Source organism: Erythrolamprus reginae, chromosome 11, assembly GCF_031021105.1.
Source record: "Erythrolamprus reginae isolate rEryReg1 chromosome 11, rEryReg1.hap1, whole genome shotgun sequence".
Lineage (NCBI taxonomy): Eukaryota > Metazoa > Chordata > Lepidosauria > Squamata > Dipsadidae > Erythrolamprus > Erythrolamprus reginae.
The window spans coordinates 6,654,118-6,674,449 of record NC_091960.1 but is presented as its reverse complement, the minus strand read 5'-3'; the positions used below and the strand labels follow the sequence as shown (position 1 = coordinate 6,674,449).

At 43.2% G+C, this 20,332-nt stretch overlaps 1 protein-coding gene across 1 annotated transcript; it reads left to right on the top strand.

Annotated features, from left to right (window-relative positions):
• Positions 1-214: 214 nt before the first annotated feature.
• On the top strand, positions 215-15,273 carry LOC139174551 (phospholipase A2 inhibitor and Ly6/PLAUR domain-containing protein-like). The gene is made up of 5 exons (XM_070764997.1): positions 215-263; positions 7,869-7,994; positions 10,498-10,650; positions 14,251-14,397; positions 14,977-15,273. Exons 2-5 carry the CDS (start codon positions 7,895-7,897, stop codon positions 15,141-15,143), a joined length of 567 nt encoding a protein of 188 aa, XP_070621098.1. The 5' UTR covers positions 215-263; positions 7,869-7,894; the 3' UTR covers positions 15,144-15,273.
• Positions 15,274-20,332: the final 5,059 nt, after the last annotated feature.

Sequence of the window (20,332 nt, the reverse complement as noted above, 5' to 3'; positions counted from 1 at the left end):
AAGTTCGGAGGTGGGGCATCCCAGTGGCGGCAGCTTGGGCTTGTAAGGTGAAAATAGTTTGGAAGAAGAGGCAAAAAAAAATCTTAAACCCTGGGTTTGTATAGAAACATAGAAACATAGAAGACTGATGGCAGAAAAAGACCTCATGATCCATCTAGTCTGCCCTTATACTATTTCCTGTATTTTATCTTAGGATGGATCTATGTTTATCCGAGGCATGTAAAATTCAGTTACTGTGGATTTACCAACCACGTCTGCTGGAGGTTTGTTCCAAGGATCTACTACTTCCAAGTATCTCGAAAAGTTTGTATGACGAGGGGTTTGTAAGACGAGGTATCACTGTATACAGTTTTGGAAGAATACATAGACTGGCCTTGTACTCGCCTACATTTTATTATGTGTTTTTGATGTATTGTGTTTTGTATTGTCTTTTTCTTTCTTTCTGTATTTATAATTGTAAATAAAATTTATTAAAAAAAGAACCTCCAAAATACGAAGAGCTCTTTGTCTATTGCTAGGCATGAGAAGACATGTCTATACTGTAGCATTGGTCAAGCCCAAGGCAGGGATGCAACAACAAGATCCAAGCAAGTCTGATTACTTACAGACTAATGGACAGAATCTTACCAAAGTAAAGTTGTAAATCGCTTACCTACTCGATACATCTTCTTGAGAGATTCTAGGGTGTGATTACCATGAACCTCCCCCCAGTTTGGGATTGCACAGTCCCTTAAGATGGGCCTCTTCGTGGGAAAGTTTTGTGTTGCCAAAAGTCTCCCCCACTGCTCCTACAGGTGTACATTCCATCACCTTTTTAGGTAATACAGTGATACCTCGTCTTACACACGCCTCGGCATACAAACTTTTCAAGATACAAACCTGGGGTTTAAGAATTTTTTGCCTCTTCTTACAAACTATTTTCACCTAACAAATCCACCGCCGCCGCTGGGATGCCCCACCTCTGGTCTTCCATTGCCAGCGAAACACCTGTTTTTGCACTGCTGGGATTCCCCTGAGGCTCCCCTCCATGGGAAAACCCACCTCTGGACTTCCGTGTTTTTGTGATGCTGCAGGGGAATCCCAATAATGCAAAAACGGGTGCTTCGCTGGCAACAGAAGTCCGAAGGTGGGGTTTCCCAGTGAGGGGAACCTCAGGTAAATTGCAGCATCGCAAAAACACAGAGGTCCGGAGGTGGGGTTTCGAGGACTTCAGTGTTTTTGCGATGCTGCGATTTCACTGAGGCTCCCTTCGCTGGGAAACTCCACCTCCGGACTTCCGTTGCCAGCGAAGTGCTCGTTTTTGCGATGCTGGGATTCCCCTGCAGCATCGCAAAAACACAGAAGTCTGTAGATGGGGTTTCCTATGGAGGGGAACCTCAAGGGAATCCCAGCAGCGCAAAAATGGGCGCTTCGGCTGGTAAAAGGGGTGAGTTTTGGGCTTGCACACATTAATCGCTTTTCCATTGATTCCTATGGGAAACATTGTTTCGTCTTACAAACCTTTCACCTTAAGAACCTCGTCCCGTAACCAATTAAGTTTGTAAGACAAGGTATCACTGTATTTGTTAAAGTGCCTTCTATAATTTGAATGGGAAAGAGAGACTGGGTGCAGAGATTCTACCGAGGGGTTGGTCAAACAAGACACAGCATAGTCTGCATATAGATATGGGCGAGACAAGAAAATCACAAGAGAAACTCTCTAATCTCTTGGGCTATAAAAAAGGATGGGGACAATTGTACTTTCGGACCTGCAAGATTTCGGTTATGATGCCGGCAAGATTATTTATGACACTGCCTCCTGCCTCCTGAACCCCAGTGACCAGTCTGATCCCACAGAGTCGGCCTTCTCCATGTCCCGTCAACTAGACCAGTGTTTCCCAACCTTGGTAACTTGAAGATATCTGGACTTCAATTCCCAGAATTCCCCAGCCAGCGGATGCTGGCTGGGGAATTCTGGGAGTTGAAGTCCAAATAGCTTCAAGTTGCCAAAGTTGGGAAACACTGAACTAGACAATGTTGCTAGGGGAAGTAGTGACATTGTCTAGTTCAGTGATTTTCAACCTTTTTTGAGCCGCGGCACATTTTTTACATTTACAAAACCATGAGGCACATTGAGTGGGGATGGGGGGGGCGGCTAAAAAAAGTTTGGACAAAAGAATTCTCTCTTTCTTTCTTCCTCCCTTTCGCTCTATTTCTCTCTCCCTCCCTCTTTCTCTCTCTTTCTCTTTTTTTCTCTCTCTCCTTCCCTCTTTCTTTCTCTCTTCCTTCCTTCCTCTTTTTTGCTCTTTCTCTTTCCCTCCCTACCTCCCTCTATGTCTTTCTCTCTCCCACCTTCCCTCCCTCTCTCTCTCTCTCTCTCTCTTTCTCTTTCTCTCTTGTTCTCTTTCTCTCTCTCTTCCTTTCTTTCTCTCTCTCTCGTTCTCTTTCTTTTTCCCTCTCTTGCTTTCTCTCTCTCTCTTGCTTTATTTCCCTCTCTCTCTCTTTCTCTCTCTCTCTGTTTTCTTTCTCTCTCTCTCTTGCTCTTTCTCTCTATCTCTTTCTTTCTTTCATTCTCTCTCTGAGCTTCGCGGCACACCTGACCATATCTCACGGCACACTAGTGTGCCGCGGCACACTGGTTGAAAAACACTGGTCTAGTTGACGGAGGAGTTTTAAAAATTAATCTTATCACAAAAATTAGACAATGTCACTAGGGGAAGAGCCTTCTCTGTGGTGGCCCAGCTCCCCCTGGAGATTCATATTGCCACCACCCTCCTTGGCTTCTGTCAGAATTTAAAGACGCATCTGTGGCGACAGACCTGGAGACGCTAATCATCATCACCTTCTCTGTGACGGCCCCGGCCCTCTGGAACCAACTCCCCCCGGAGATTAGAACCCTCCCTGTCTTTCGTAAACTACTCAAGACTCATTTATACCACCAGGCATGGGGGAGTTGAGATAGCTCTTCCCCCTAGGCCATTACAAGTTATGCATGGTATGTTTGTGTGTATGTTTGGTTTTTATAATAGGGGTTTTTAGTTGTTTTTATTATTGGATTGTACATGTTGTGTATATTATTGTTGTTAGCCGCCCCGAGTCTGCGGAGAAGGGCGGCATACAAATCCAATAAATTATTATTATTATTATTATTATTATTATTATTATTATTATTATTATTATCTCCTGCCTATGGATGAATGTATATTGAATGGAAAGTATGTGGGTGAATTGAAAATGATTGTTTTTATTTAAAATTGGGGTTTTAGACTGTTTGTTTTAGTTATTATTGGATTTCAGAATTGTATTGGGGGTTTTTTTCACATGTTGTAAGCCGCCCGGAGTCCTCAGAGAAGGGTGGGATATAAATCCAATAAATGAAATGAAATGTAGCTTTATAATAAGGTAAAATTAGTTCGTCTAGTTGTGTTCCTATCTGATTTACCTAGTAGGCCTGACACAACTTTTTCCAAATTATTCAAAATTCAGGAGTCTTGTTTCCTCCCTTATCTGCTAATTTGCTACACAAATGAGGCCTTTGCACGTTCACTTGTTGTTGTGGTTAGCACTGACGTGGCTCCTGCCCCAAGGACTGTGGATGTGGGGGAGACATCCAAATGCCGCAGGCCTGTTTTTCTCCCAGTGGAATCTGCTGATGAAGGCTCCTCTGACCAAGAAGACATGAGTGACAGGGAGGAGGAGAGTGTGGCAGACAGCTCAGAAGTAGATCAATTGTCTCGCTCCTCCTTGGATTCGGAACAAGAGTTAATGATACAGCCACGCATGCGGAGAGCGATGCATAGGCAGCAACAACTGAGAGATTATTATCAAAGAAAACGAGGCCACCTGTGGTTGGGTGGGGCTGTGGTCATTAGTGAGGCTGCTATAAATAGCAGCCTGTGGGTTTGGCCATTGTGGAGGATTATCTGATCGTTGTGTTTCGTGCCTGCTTTGCTGACTTCGACCTTTGTGTGCTGATTTTCCCCCGCTTCGAAACTAAACCAGAGCAAAGTGTGTTTCACTTGGTGAAAGAAGAAGGACTGTGAATTGCCTCACAGCTGCAAGCTAAGTATCACAGAACTGATAAGGGACTTGTACAAATTACCAGTTTGGTTGGAGACGAGTGCTCTTTGCGATACAAAAAGAGGGCTTGGTTTAGGTGAATTTTCGGTATAAAGAACATTGTTTTGAATTTTCAAACGTGTGTGTGTCTGAAATTTGTATCTGTGAATTTTCGGGAGGATTCTACCAGAGAGCTCGACAGAACACTTGTTTTGGTGGTTGCTGTTGTTCAGTCACTAAGTCATGGCCTTTCGCCACCTGGTTTCAGCCAGCAAAGTGCTGCTGGAAGCTGGAGAGGACAAAAATAGGTTTCCAGGGGGCCACACATATCCCCAACATGGTCCATTTTGGCCAGCAGACACATTGCAAGCTGGTTCTTTGATATTTACAGGCCGGCTCCGCAGGTTAGATTTGAGCATCCAGCAGGCCAGATTCGGCCCATGGGCTTTGAGTTTGACACCCCTGATCTATATCCTCTTCAATCCCGTATGTATGATAGGAATCAATCTTTGATTAACTTAGAAAAAATAGCAGAGTTACTGGATGATCCCAACAAGTCTCAACCAACTTAGTCCTTCGTGATTGGGCGGCATAGAAATTGAATAAATAAATAAACTTGTCAGTTCTCCATTGGCGTTGCTCCTTTCTCCATTTCATTTTGCAAATAGTTATTACTCTACTTCGTGTGGGATTTGGTCATCACTCATGTCTTCCATTCCACCCACTGGAGGGAATTGCGACAAAACCTCCTACAAGGGAACCACGGTCCAATTACTATAAATTCCAGTACATTCACTTGTTGGTTTCAGGACAGCACTGGAGTCACTCTGCAGATACAATGGCTGCTGGTCTTGTTGTCTTCTTCTGTCTCATCTCCTCGGTCTTACTGACAGGTGGTGAGTATTGCTATCCAACACTGAAGTTCTAGAGAGTTGGTAAAGGGAGGCTTCTTACATAGATAAAGAGCCAGAGAAACATCTTTCAGCTGTGGCGAGGGGGGCGTTTGCCCAGGTTCACCTGGTGCACCAGTTGCGACCCTATTTGGACCGGGAGTCACTGCTCACAGTCACTCATGCCTTCATCACCTCGAGGCTCGACTACTGTAACGCTCTCTACATGGGGCTACTTTTGAAAAGTGTTCGGAAACTTCAGATCGTGCAGAATGCAGCTGCGAGAGCAATCATGGGCTTTCCTAAATACGCCCATGTCACACCAACACTCCGCAGTCTGCATTGGTTGCTGATCAGTTGCCGGTCACAATTCAAAGTGTTGGTTATGACCTATAAAGCCCTTCATGGCACCGGACCAGAATATCTCCGGGACCGCCTTCTGCTGCATGAATCCCAGCGACCAGTTAGGTCCCACAGTTGGCCTTCTCCGGGTCCCGTCAACTAAACAATGTCATTTGGTGGGACCCAGGGGAAGAGCCTTCTCTGTGGCGGCCCCGACCCTTTGGAACCAACACCCCCCAGATATCAGAGTTGCCCCCACCCTCCTTGCCTTTCGTAAGCTCCTTAAAACCCACCTCTGTCGTCAGGCATGGGGGAATTGAGACTTTCCCTCCCCCTAGGCTTATAAAATTTATGCCTGGCATGTTAGTATGTATGATTGGTTTCTAAATTGGGGTTTTCAATTAACTTAAATATTAGATTTGTTTACATTGTATTATTGTTGCTGTTAGCCGCCCCGAGTCTGCGGAAAGGGGCGGCATACAAATCTGATTAATAAATAAATAAATAATAAAGAGTCAAAACAAAGCACATTTCAGCCGGCAAAGGTCAAGGCCATCTCCAAGGAGATCCACAGTGGCCCGAGGGAGTGAGTTCCACAACCCATAAAATTGCTTTGTTGGGGAATGTGACTGATGACACACCTTGTGAGGAGGGGGAAACAGCGTCAGAGCCAAAGCACAAATTAAGTGAGGTCAGAGTTGGCTTCACTTGGTCTGTGCCAACAGTTATCCCTTATGAAACCAGGTTGCAACGCCTTGTTCTCTTCAGCCTTGAAAGACGGCGTTTAAGGGGTGACTTGATCGAAATGTATAAAATCATGCATGGGATAGAAAAGGTGGATAGAGGAAAATTCTTTTCTCTATCACACAATACTAAGACAAGGGGGCCCTCCCTAAAGCTCATAGGTAAGAAAGTGAGGACAAATAAAAGGAAATATTTCTTCACGTAGAGGGTCATTGGTTTATGGAATTCACTTTCAGAAGAGGTCGTGACAGCTGTCAGCCTTGATAGCTTCAAGGCAGGATTAGACAGATTCATGGATGCCAAGTGTATTAGTGGTTATAGAAACGGATGTCCATGTGCCGCCTCTATGTTGGTTGAGGCAGGCAGGGTTCCCTTGAGTACCATTTGTTGGGGGTCAAGGGAAAGGGAGGGTTTTGTCTTCTCTTCCTGCTCAAGATCCCCATGGACAATTGGTGGGCCACTGTGTGACACAGAATGCTGGACTTGATGGGCTTTGGCCTGATTCAGTACGGCCCTTCTTATGTTCTTATGTTCTTATAATGCTACTAATAAAAAAATTGATTTACCTTAAAGCTTGGCTTGAGGCTCATGATTTCATTAGGGCATCAGTTGGAACTCTGACGCTCTACTTGTTTTAGCTTTTTAAAACCAGTCTCTCAATAAATGAACGAGGAGGTGAATCAGCAACTAGATAGTTGTGGGATGGGCAGGAGGCTAAGGGTTGAACTTTGGAGTCAGCCTTCATCCCTGGTGCCAGCAGGAAGAAGTCAGCTATTTTCTTGGCCATATTTTGAACATGCCATACGTCTTTCTTGCCACACCTTCATCTTATGCAAAGGAGTGACTGGTTCAAAGTCCCCCAAGCTGATATTTTGCCTAAAGCAAAACTAGAATGCAGAGTTTCTCACCTCCTAATTCAATGTTTTCAACCAAAACACTAAAACAAATGGCATAGATTATAAACCATGATAATCTCAGGATAACCTGTATTGGCTGTTAACATGCTGGCACCAATTCAACTTGTTTGCAAGGCTGATGTCAATCAATAATAGAAATAAGTGTTTAGCAGAGAATCTCATTTAAAGAATTGAATGAAAGATTCCCATGTAAGAGCCGAGCTAATTTCTGATATCCCTTTTTTCCCGATCTCTAAACTTCTAAGTTTGAAACATTTGGTAGAAATGACTTAGGAGACACCACCTAGAAAAAAAAGGGTTATTATTTTTGAAGTCTACAAACGTTTTCGAAATACCCGTTGCACAACTTGGTTGGCTCGCTGCATGTATAATAATAATAATAATAATAATAATAATAATAATAATAATAATAATAATAAAATAGCAAAACTACTGTGGGATTTCTGACTTCAGACTGACCGAATTCTGAAGCATAACACACCAGACATTGTGATCATGGAGAAAAAGAAAGTATGGATCATCGACCTCGCAATCCCAGGAGACAGCAGAATTGAGGAGAAGCAGCTAGAGAAATTAGTGAAATACGAAGATCTAAAAATCGAGCTGCAACGACTCTGGCATAAGCCAGTGAAAGTGGCCCCAGTGGTACTTGGCACGCTGGGCGCAGTGCCAAAGGATCTCAGCGGACATTTGAAAACCATCGGAATTGACAAAATCTCCATCTGTCAATTGCAAAAGGCCGCTTTACTGGGATCGGCAAACATAATTCGCCGCTACATCACGCAGTCCTAGGTGCTTGGGAAGCGCCTGACTGGTAATGAAATACGAAACCCAGCATAGTGATCTCATTTGCTGTGTTGTACTGACATAATAATAATAATAATAATAATAATAATAATAATAATAATAACAACCATTTTGCTTCTCTCCTCTGCAGTCACATCTCTAAAATGCCAGACCTGTATGGCCACGAGAGGAGAATGTAGAAACGAGGATATGATATTGATGGAGTGTGAACAAGACCAAACGCATTGCCTTTCTATGACTCTCCTTACTACTTTGAGTAAGTGGAATATCTTTTCAGTTTAACTGACAATCCATATTACCATCAGTTATCTCAAGCATCAAGAAATAAATCAGTTTTCTTGATGGTGGATCTCACCATCGATTTCAACTAATGTCAACATATTCTGACATTATGTTTACTAGAAATGTTGTGTTGGCAAAAATATTGTTTTCTGTTGCTCTATCGTACGTGGACAACATTGGGGGGAAAGTGGTAAGAGAGTGAAAGAGATGATTTAACTGGACAGAATAGTTTCCAGAAGTTCACCTGTCAAGATTAACTCAATACGTTTGCCACCAGTTCGTGTGCATGCTCACACAACACTTCTGTGCAAAATACAAACATTCAAAATAGATAGTTAAAATAAAAGATGTAATGATTATAGAGAAAGAAATAGAAGCTTAAATATTGGGGGGGAAGAAAAAAGGGAGAAAGAAGGAAAGACCTATTTGAAAGGACGTTTAGAAACTGTATAGAAAATAAGTATTAATGAATATCATGAGAAATGTAAGCTGACTTGTCACGTAACATCCACTGTTTTTAAATGTTCTTTGTTTGTTATATGTCTATTTGTAAATAAAAAATTTCTTTTAAAAAACCCAAAAAAACAACTTCTGTGCAAAAGCATCCCAGACCGGGAGCAACCCATTATATTATATTATTATATTATGATAAGTTATGATATGATATGATATGTATAATGAAACTATGTAATTTTATGCATATAATGCCCACATTTTATTTTATTTTTTTTATTAATCAGATTTGTATGCCGCCCCTCTCCGCAGACTCTGGCTGTTGGTATAGCTTTGTAACAGCCACAACCGCCCCGGGTCTCCGGAGAGGGGCGGCATACAAGTGTAATTAATAATAATAATAATAATAATAATAATAATAATAATAATAATAATAATTTATTATATTATATTATATTATATTATATTATATTATATTATATTATATTATATTATATTATATTATATTATATTATATTATATTATATTATATTATATTATATTATATTATATTATATTATATTATATTATATTATATTATATTATATTATATTATATTATATTATATTATATTATATTATATTATATTATATTATATTATATTATATTATATTATATTATATTATATTATATTATATTATTATTATTATTATTATTATTATTATTATTATTATTATTATTATTTAGATTTGTATGCCGCCCCTCTCCGAAGACTCTGGGTGGCTCACAGCATATAATATAAAACAGTAAATACAAAGACAAATCTAATTAATTAAAAACTACATAAGCTAAAAACCGATATATTAAAAATCAATCAAATAAATTCAAATCGCAGCCATATAGCACATTTATTGGCCAGGGGGCCGAGATCTAATTACCCCAAGCCTGGAGACATAAGTGAGTCTTAAGACTCTTGTGAAAGACAGGGAGGGTGGGGGCAGTGCAAATCTCTGGGGGGAGCTGATTCCAGAGGGCTGGGGCCCCCACAGAGAAGGCTCTTCGCCTAGGCCCTGCCAGGCGACAGGAGAAGCCCAGCTCTATGGGATCCAACTGGTCGCTGGGATTCATACGGCAGAAGGTGGTCCCACAAGTAATCTGGCTCGATACCATGTAGAGCTTTGTAGGTCATTACCAACACCGAATTGCGGAAACCAATTGGCAAAACAATTCCTGTTTCTGCGCTCTTTCTCCTATTAAGGAAAACCATATAATCTTTCTCAGATCGTGCAGAATGCAGCTGCGAGAGCAATCATGGGCTTCTCTAAGTATGCCCATGTTACTCCAACACTCCGCAGTCTGCACTGGTTGCCGATCGGTTTCCGGTCACAATTCAAAGTGTTGGTTATGACCTATAAAGGCCCTTCATGGCATCGGACCAGAATATCTCCGGGACCGCCTTCTGCCGCACGAATCCCAGCGACCGGTTAGGTCCCACAGAGTGGGTCTTCTCCGGGTCCCGACGACTAAACAATGTTGTCTGGCGGGACCCAGGGGAAGAGCCTTCTCTGTGGTGGCTCCGACCCTCTGGAACCAGCTCCCCCCAGAGATTAGGATTTCCCCCACCCTCCTTGCCTTTCGTAAACTCCTTAAAACCCACTTCTGCTGTCAGGCATGGGGGAATTGAAACATCTCCCCCTTGCCTACGTAGTTTCCGTGTATGATTCGATTGTGTGCTTGTTTTTTTATATATTGGGGTTTCTTTTGAATTTTTTAAACCTAAAACTGTAATTTAGATTGCTAAATATTAGATTTGTTACCATGTATTGTTTTTTTACCATTGTTGTGAGCTGCCCCGAGTCTGCGGAGAGGGGCGGCATATAAATCCAATAAATATAATCTAATCTAATCTCAACCTGCCAACATATATTAGTTACAAGGGATTTCAAATGAAATATTTAATTGAGCACGATCTTTCTTAAACCTTGCCGTTATTTACCGGTATTTTCTTTTTTTCTAAATCCCTGCATTTCATCTCTGTTTCACAGCCAGCCCTACACTCAGCTACACAGCTAAGTCTTGTGCAAAAGCTATGGAATGTAATGATGGCGTTTATGGTGTCACCTCCACGCAGGGGAAATATTCTCAAATGAGCCTTTTCTGTTGCCAGTCAGAGGGCTGCAATGCCCTGCCTCTCCCTTGTAAGTAATTCAATTCAATGTTTCTCTGCATAAGGCAGAGAAGGTAAAACTTTGGGCAGGGAGTGAGGAAGCCAGGGGAGAAAATTCCACCCAGCTTAATCAGGAAGAAACAGCGCCACCACGCGAGCCTCAAGGGAGATGTAAAGTTTCAACGGAGCAGCAAACTTCAGGGGGTGAGAGGGTGAGAAATAACAGAATAACAGAGTTGGAAGGGACCTTGCAGGTCCTCTAGTCCGGTGATTTTCAACCTTTTTTGAGCCGCGGCACATTTTTTACATTTACAAAACCATGGGGCACATTGAGTGGAGATGGGGGGGTGGGTGGCTAAAAAAAGTTTGGACAAAAAATTCTCTCTCCCTCCCTCCCTCTCTTTCTCTCTCTTTCTCTCTCTTTCTCTATCCCTCTTTCTTTCTCTCTTCCTTCCTTCCTCTTTTTTGCTCTCTTTCTCTCTCCCTCCCTACTTCCCTCTATGTCTTTCTCTCTCCCACCTTCCCTCCCTCTCTTTCTCTCTCTCTCTCTTTCTCTCTTTCTTTCTCTCTCTTGCTCTCTCCCTTGCTTTCTCTCTTGTTCTCTTCCTCTCTCTTGCTTTCTTTCTTTCTCTCTCTCTCTCTCTTGTTCTTTCTTTTTCTCTTTCTCTCTCTCTCTTTCTTTCTCTTGTTTTCTTTCTCTCTCTCTCTCTTTCTTGCTTGCTTTCTCTCTCTCTTGCTCTTTCTTTCTCTTTCTTTCTCTCTCTTCTTTCTCTCTCTCTCTTTCTTTCTTTCTCTCTCTCTTGTTTTCTTTCTCTCTCTGAGCTTCGCGCCACACCTGACCATGTCTCGCGGCACACTAGTGTGCCATGGCACACTGATTGAAAAACACTGCTCTAGTCCAACCCCCTTCTCAAGCAGAAAGTCGTATCATTTCAGACAAATGGTTATCTAATCTCTTCTTTAAAAACTGATGGGTTAATGACATTTCATTAGTTGAGCGAACCAACATGATCATAGGGATGCTGCATGATTGCATGATCATAGGGATAAGAGAAGCAACTTAGAACTAAGCAGAAACTATCTGATGGTTAGAACAGTTAATCAATGGAGCAGCTTGCCTCCAGAAGTTGTGAATGCTCCAACACTGGAAGTTTTAAAGAAGATGTTGGATAACTATTTGCCCCAGAAGTGGAGTAAAGACGCTGAGATATGTATGGAGTAAATAAAGGGTCACTTTATTAAATTAACATAAATTTGAATAACGTAACTTTAAATACGTAAATTTAAATATTCAAATTCAACTGTAAACTAAAGACCTGCAGAGGCCAAAGACTAATAGGGCGGAAATTCCTGCCATAACCTTCCTTGGCAACATTGGGCAAAAATTCCTTGCTGAACCAGGTGAAGGTAGCTACATTCACCTGGATCTAAGCCATGCCCCTTGGCGTGTGGGAGGAGCTCACCCTCCAATCCCCCAAGGGAAATTGGATCCAGTGAGTCCCATGGGCATCCTCTCTCTAATCCCCGACGTTGTGATAACCTCTAGTTCCTGGAGAGAGGCGGTCCATCACCTTTCAAAGATGCCCAAAGGAGCATGCGCAGTTGCTGCTACTGCCCATTTCCGCCCCTAACCTGCCAAACCCTAGTGACCAAAGGGAAGCCTAATTCTATTACTATGTGTGCCGCACCCCCTAACCAGTCCATCCTTACCGTCAGTGTAGAATAGGCGGAAAAACGGCCTCCTCTAAAGGGGAAGCCGCAAAAAATTACTATTCAGCCCACTGTTGATAGCGGAGGGCGGGCGGGCGTTCGCTTTGGGATTGCAGCAGGGCAAGGGGGAGGTCCGGCTCAGAACGCCCTTAATTAGGGTGCTCCAGGACCTCCCCCCCAGCCCTGCATGCAGCGCGCAACCTTGGCGCGGTGCCAAAAGCCGAACTTCCGGTTTCGCCGGAAACCGGAAGTTCGGGGCTCCAAAGAGCCGGCAGCAGCGTCGCCCAGCTCCGTGGGCAATTTCGGCTGGCGGTTTAAGCCGCCGACCGTACATTTGTTTGAAGTGGTGTAGGGTTTCCTGCCTAAGCAGGGGGTTGGACTAGATGACCCCCAAGGTCCCTTCCAACTCTGTTATTCCATTCTATTCCAACTTTGCAAATAGCAAGTCTAGTAAAAAGAAGGACTAGGAGTGACATGATAGCAGTGTTCCCTTTCTGGGACAACCACAAAGAATAGTGAGTCAACTTATTTCCCAAAGCATTTGAAGGCAGGATAAGAAGCAAGGAGATAGAATTAAGGATAAATTTCCTGGCAATGAGAACAATCAGTCAGTGGAATGGTTTGCCTCCAGAAGTTGTGGGTTCTCCAACACTGGAGACTTTTAAAGAAGAGACTGTACAGCCATTTGTGTGAAATGGTATAGTGCAGTGATGGCGAACCTATGGCGCGGGTGCCAAAAGCGGCACACCCACAAAAAGAGATTGATAAAATTGAACGGGTCCAAAGACGGGCTATAAAAATGGTGGAAGGTCTTAAGCATAAAACGTATCAGGAAAGACTTCATGAACTCAATCTGTATAGTCTGGAGGACAGAAGGAAAAGGGGGGGACATGATTGAAACATTTAAATATGTGAAAGGGTTAAATAAGGTTCAGGAGGGAAGTGTTTTTAATAGGAAAGTGAACCCAAGAACAAGGGGACACAATCTGAGGTTAGTTGGGGGAAAGATCAGAAGCAGCACGAGAAAATATTATTTGACCGAAAGAGGAGTAGATGCTTGGAACAAACTTCCAGCAGACGTGGTTGATAAATCCACAGTCACTGAATTTAAACATGCCTGGGATAAACGTAGATTCATCCTAAGATAAAATACGGGAAATAGTATAAGGGCAGACTAGATGGACCATGAGGTCTTTTTCTGCCGTCAATCTTCTATGTTTCTATGTTTCTATATCTGCCGCTGCCCTAACACAGCTCCAATTTGCATGTGTGTACTGACCAGCTGATTTTTGGCTCACACAGAGGCTCTGGGAGGGCGTTTTTGACCATTTGTCTCGTGTGGTGTAGCTTTCCTGCCTAAGCAGGGCATTGGACTAGAAGGCCCCCAAGGTCCCTTTCAAATTTGTTATTTATTTGGGGGCGGGGGCGGGGGGAGACATCTATTTTGAAGGGGAGCCTTAGAACATGCGTCTGATGGTGCCAACCTCATTTATTTATTTATTCAATTTTTATTTATTTATTCGATTTTTATGCCGCCCTTCTCCTTAGACTCAGGGCGGCTTACAACATGTTAGCAATAGCACTTTTTTAACAGAGCTAGGCTATTGCCCCCACAATCCGGGTCCTCATTTTACCCACCTCGGAAGGATGGAAGGCTGAGTCAACCTTGAGCCGGTGATGAGATTTGAGCCGCTGACCTGCAGATCTACAGTCAGCTTCAGTGGCCTGCAGTACAGCACTCTACCTGCTGCGCCACCCCGGCTCTTTTTTTTAATTCCCGGTTGAGCTCAACCTGCAGACTATTGGATTAGTAATCCTGTCCTGGCTGGGGATTTTGGACGCCAGAATGTGAAAGGGTTTGGGATTGAATATAGGAAGGTGGCCATGAATACGTCTGCTAATCTTGGATTGATTCCTACAGTGCCATTACGCGAGGAATTGAAACCCAATGGATTGGTATGTCCTGGATCGTACACCAGACTTGGAAATTCCCTCCAGTCAGCTCAGCCGACTCTCTGTCTTGGCCAAGAAACCCGTTGTGTCAACGTCAATTTTACCATGAATACATGTGAGTGCTGTTCTGTGCAAGGCCTAGGGGGAAGGGCTATCTCAACTCCCCCATGCCTGGCGGTATAAATGAGTCTTGAGTAGTTTACGAAAGACAGGGAGGGTGGGGGCAGTTCTAATCTACGGGGGGAGTTGGTTCCAGAGTGCCGGGGCTGCCACAGAGAAGGCTCTTCCCCTGGGGCCCGCCAAACAACATTGTTTGGTCGACAGGACCCGGAGAAGGCCAACTCTGTGGGACCTTATCGGTCGCTGGGATTCGGGTGGTAGCAGGCGGTTCCGGAGGTAATCTGGTCCAATGTCATGTAGAGCTTTAAAGGTCATGACCAACACTTTGAATTGTGACCGGAAACTGATCGCAGCCAATGCAGGCCACGGAGTGTTGAAGAAACGTGGGTGAATCTTGGAAGCCCCATGATGGCTCTCCCGGCTGCGTTCTGCACGATCAGAATTTGAATTTGGAATATGTAAAAAACCTAATGAAATAGATAAAATTTTAACAGGACCAGATAACTGCCTTTGTTTTCTAATATTCTTGCAATAACAACTCAGAGATTATTATTTTTCCTTTTTTCCTCCACAGTTGGAGCTATGCATGAAGAGGGTTATCTCAAAGGATGCTCAACCCCAAGCGTATGTTCCTTTCCTGATGGAGAGACACGAATGGCCAACAATCTTGTAGTACTCCACACCATGAAGGAGTGTAACACTGTCCCGCTCTCACTTGATAGAGCTTTTCTTCCCATGTAGTCAGAATTTAACCTTCTTCCTTTGTCTTTCAGGATTTCTAACAGTGAGAAAGGGATTAATGTTTCCCTAGTAAGAGTAACAGTGGCTTGGGGCTAAGCATTCTTGAGAGCTTGGTAGTAATTTAAAACATGGAGGAGCCGATATGAGAGGGTGGAAAAGCTGTGTGAGGGGAATGTGGATTTTCTCTAAACATTCCATTTTCAATAAATAAATTGTGGCGTTGAAAGAATTTGTGTCTGTGTATTCTTTTAAGGAGCGTTTGAACACACAGGAAAAGATAGCTTTGATGAACTGGTCATTCCCTCCTCTATGTCAACCTTTCAGAGTATGAATATTCATGGACTCGAATAGACATGGTAACAGGTCAGCCAATAGGAACTGTTTGGATAGACATGGTAACAAGTCAGCCAATGGGGACTGTTTGGAAACTGAAACATAGCAATGAGCCAAGGTGGTGCAGCAGGTAGAGTGCAGTACTGCAGGCCACTAAAGTGGTTCAAATTTCATCACCGGCTCAAGGTTGACTCAGCCTTCCATCTTGGGTAAAATGAGGACCCGGATTGTGGGGGCAAAAGGCTGGCTCTGTTAAAAAGTGCTATTGCTAACATATTGTAAGCTGCCCTGAGTCTAAGGAGAAGAGTGACATTTAAAAAAAAATCGAATATATATATATATACATGTTTGGGCTGAATTTGAAAATTAAGGGAGATTAGGATAGATCTTTTTCGGCCTTATTTTGACCTCATCAGCTAGCCATACCCTCACTGGGACTTGAACCTGCAACCTTTGCCTTGTAAGGCAGAGACGTAACCTCTAGACTACAGTATCCAATCCCTTCAGCTCTGTACCAGGGAAGGGTTACATATTTTTGCGTCGAATCACCCTGGTATATTGAAGGAACATCACAGCTCCTCCTATATATATATATATATGTACTCCATGCTGATGCAGACTGAGCCATCTGGTTTGACCAGGATTACTAAAGGTGGTTCCCACTTCACATGGTCAACTGAATCCCCAAACCTTGGGCAATCAATTTATCTAGCTTGCTGTCTATTTGGGCCCTGTGTGGCTTCATTCTTATGGAGGCAACTTGGGGTGTCCCCATATAATAATAATAATAATAATTTATTAGATTTGTATGCCACCCCTCTCTGAAGACTTGGGGTGGCTCACAACAATAATAAAAAACAATATAACAATGGAACAAAGAAAAGACATATAAAGCCCCATCATTTAAAACCATACAACACATACATACCAAACATAAAATATAAAAGCCTGGGGGAGGTGTCTCAGTTCCCCCATGCCTGGCGATATAGGTGGGTCTTGAGTAATTTGCGAAAAACAAGGAGGGTGGGGGCCGTTCTAATCTCCGGGGGGGAGTTGATTCCAGAGGGCCGGGGCTGCCACAGAGAAGGCTCTTCCCCTGGGGCCCGCCAAACGACATTGTTTAGTCGACGGGACCAGGAGAAGGCCAACTCTGGGGGACCTTATCGGCCGCTGGGATTTGTGCGGTAGAAGGCGGTTCCAGAGGTATTCTGGTCCAGTGCCATGTACTCCTGTCAAACACATCTGTGAATTCTCAAATAAGTTCTTTGATGGTGTCATCCTGGATAGCATGGGTATCAATCACCCCCAGGTCAAGGGATGTGAAGCGGTCCAGGCCAAACAGGCTTGGCAAGATGCTGTCCACTCCATCAGCTTCAGAGGGCCCACAAACCTCTCGAAGGGGTTTTGTTCTGCTCCCTGTGATGGATAAGACGGAGTGCCTGTGGGTTTTACCTCCCAAGGACAATTCCATCTGTCCTTCCATTACCCTGGGGGGGGAATCATTAACCCCCTCAGAGAGGGTTCGCAACTTGGGCGTCCTCCTCGATCCACAGCTCACATTAGAGAAACATCTTTCAGCTGTGGCGAGGGGGGCGTTTGCCCAGGTTCGCCTGGTGCACCAGTTGCAGCCCTATTTGGACCGGGAGTCACTGCTCACAGTCACTCATGCCCTCATCACCTCGAGGCTCGACTACTGTAATGCTCTCTACATCGGGCTACCTTTGAAAAGTGTTCGGAAACTTCAGATCGTGCAGAATGCAGCTGCGAGAGCTATCATGGGCTTTCCTAAATATGCCCATGTTTCACCAACACTCCGCAGTCTGCATTGGTTGTCGATCAGTTTCCGGTCACAATTCAAAGTGTTGGTTATGACCTATAAAGCCCTTCATGGCACCGGACCAGAATATCTCCGGGACCGCCTTCTGCCGCACGAATCCCAGCGACCAGTTAGGTCCCACACAGTTGGCCTTCTCCGGGTCCCGTCAACTAAACAATGTCGTTTGGCGGGACCCAGGGGAAGAGCCTTCTCTGTGGCGGCCCCGACCCTTTGGAACCAACTCCCCCCAGATATCAGAGTTGCCCCCACCCTCCTAGCCTTTCGTAAGCTCCTTAAACCTACCTCTGTCGTCAGGCATGGGGGAATTGACATTTTCCCTCCCCCTAGGCTTATAAAGTATGATTGGTTTCTAAATTGGGGTTTTATAAATTAATTAAATATTAGATTTGTTACATTGTATTATTATTGCTGTGAGCCGCCTCGAGTCTGCGGAGAGGGGCGGCATACAAATCTGATAAATAAATAAATAAATAAATAAATAAATAAATAAATAAATAAACAAATAAATAAATAAATAAATAAATAAATAAATGAAATAAATGTGGTTCCCTTGATAGTCTTTTAGCTGCATGCACTGGAACTTCAGCAGGGTTTTTTTAAATATTTTTTATTTTATTTTACAAATGTGACATACAAGATAAAGGGAAAAAAAACCATACATAAAAACATATATATACAACATTTGGGAAATGAAAGTTTCCCCACTTTTTTTTTTTTGGATATTTGATCAGAGAATTACAATTCTTTTACATAATATTAATTTTTGAATTCTTTTATTTGACGTGTTGCTTTGCATAAATTTTTATTTATTTATTTCTTTTAGCCAATCATAGAATTTTGCCCATGTTTTATAGTAATCTGATTCTTCTTTTCCCTCTAATCTTTTGGATAGCCTGTCCATCTCTGCAGTCTAGTATTTTTTTAATTATTATCTTTTCTTCCAGTATTTTATCTGTTTTCCACTGTTGGGCATATACTATTCTGGCAGCTGTTAGTAGATGTATAACTAGGTATCTTACTTCTTTTTCTAATTTTTTTTATTAAAAATACCCAATAAATATAATTCTGGTTTTTTTCCGATTTCTTCATTTGCTATTTCTTTTAACCAATTAGTTTTTTTAAAAACACCTTGCACTAATTTTCTAATCATGGCCCAGGACACAATTGACCTAGATGCCCTGGTGTTTACTCCCATGCTGTACTATGAAATGTCAATGACTTGGATTTTATTTGCACAAAATGAACTCACTTGCCCTATGGTTGTTTGGTACGTGTTCGTGGGCTTTGCTAGCTCTCTTCTCCTTTCTGGGTCCTGCACTTTCTTGGGACCTGGCAGGCTGGTTTGTATGGTAATCATTTGGTTCACTCGTGCAACAGACTCTCACCAAATGCCCCTTCCTGTCATATCTCTGGCAAATGCCATCTTTGAATTGGCAGGTGGATCTTGGATTCTTACCAAATCACCAGAGAACACAGGTTGTGTCCCTTCTGTTGCCCGGCCAATACCTTCCAGGTGTGACGCTATACAAGGAAATACAGTGGTACCTCATCTTACGAAGGCCTCTTCTAACGAACTTTTCAAGATACGAACCGGTGTTTAAGATTTTTTTGCCTCTTCTTCCGAACTATTTTCACCTTACGAACCCAAGCAGCTGCTGCTGGGATGAGTCCTCGGAGAGGGGCGGCATACAAATCTAAATAATAAATAAAAGAATAAAAAAATAAATGAAGGGGTTTCTTTTTTCCCCTTTTTTGAAGAAAGAAAAGGGAGGGGCTGCTTGGAGTAGGATACATTTTGCAGAGAACAACGTGCTTGCAAAGGAACTGAAAGGGTGTCTTTTGAAGAAAGAAAAGGGAGGAGGGAGGGGCAGCTTGGGGGAGGAAAAATTTTGCAGAGAACAACGTGCTTGCAAAGGAACTGAAAGGGTGTCTTTTTAAGAAAGAAAAGGGAGGAGGGAGGGGCAGCTTGGGGGAGGAAATTTTTTTCAGAGAACAACGTGCTTGCAAAGGAACTGAAAGAGTGTCTTTTTAAAAAAGAAAATGGAGGAGGGAGGGGCAGCTTGGGGGAGGAAAAATTTTGCAGAGAACAACGTGCTTGCAAAGGAACTGAAAGGGTGTCTTTTTAAGAAAGAAAAGGGAGGAGGGAGGGGCAGCTTGGGGGAGGAAACATTTTTCAGAGAACAACGTGCTTGCAAAGGAACTGAAACGGTGTCTTTTGAAGAAAGAAAAGGGAGGGGCGCCCCCCTTGCCTTTCTTCCTTCCCACTCACCCTTTAGCCTAGCCTTGCTTCTTCCACCCGCCCCCTTTAGCTGCTCCTCCCTGCCCTCTGTTCGCCTCCCTTCTAAAGTTTGGGATTTTCCTGAAGGATTTGCACGCATTATTTGCTTTTACATTGATTCCTATGGGAAATATTGTTTCGTCTTACGAACTTTTCACCTTACGAACCTCCTCCTGGAACCAATTAAGTTCGTATGATGAGGTACCACTGTACTTGGCAATGAGGCTCTGCTAGGCACAACTTAGATAATTCTTCACACTAATATGTCATCCTGGATGGCGTGGGTACCAGTCACCCCCAGGCCAATGGATGCGAAGCTGTCCAGGCCAAGCGCTAATTTTCTAATCATGGGACACAATTGACTTAGATACCCTGGTGTTTACTCCCATGCTGTACTATGAAATGTCAATGACTTGGATTTTATTTGCACATAACGAACTCACTTGCCCTATGGTTGTTTGGTACATGTTCGTGGGCTTTGCTAGCTCTCTTCTCCTTTCTGGGTCCTGCACCTTCTTGGGACCTGCCAGGCTGGTTTGTCCGGTAAGCATCTGGTTGACTCGTGCAACAGACTCTCACCAAATGCCCCTTCCTGTCATATCTCTGGCAAATGCCATCTTTGAATTGGCAGGTGAATCTTGGATTCTTACCAAATCACCCAGAGAACAGCCATTATCTTCCAGGTGTGATGCTATACAAGGAAATACTTAGATAATTCTTAGATAATTCTTCACACTAATA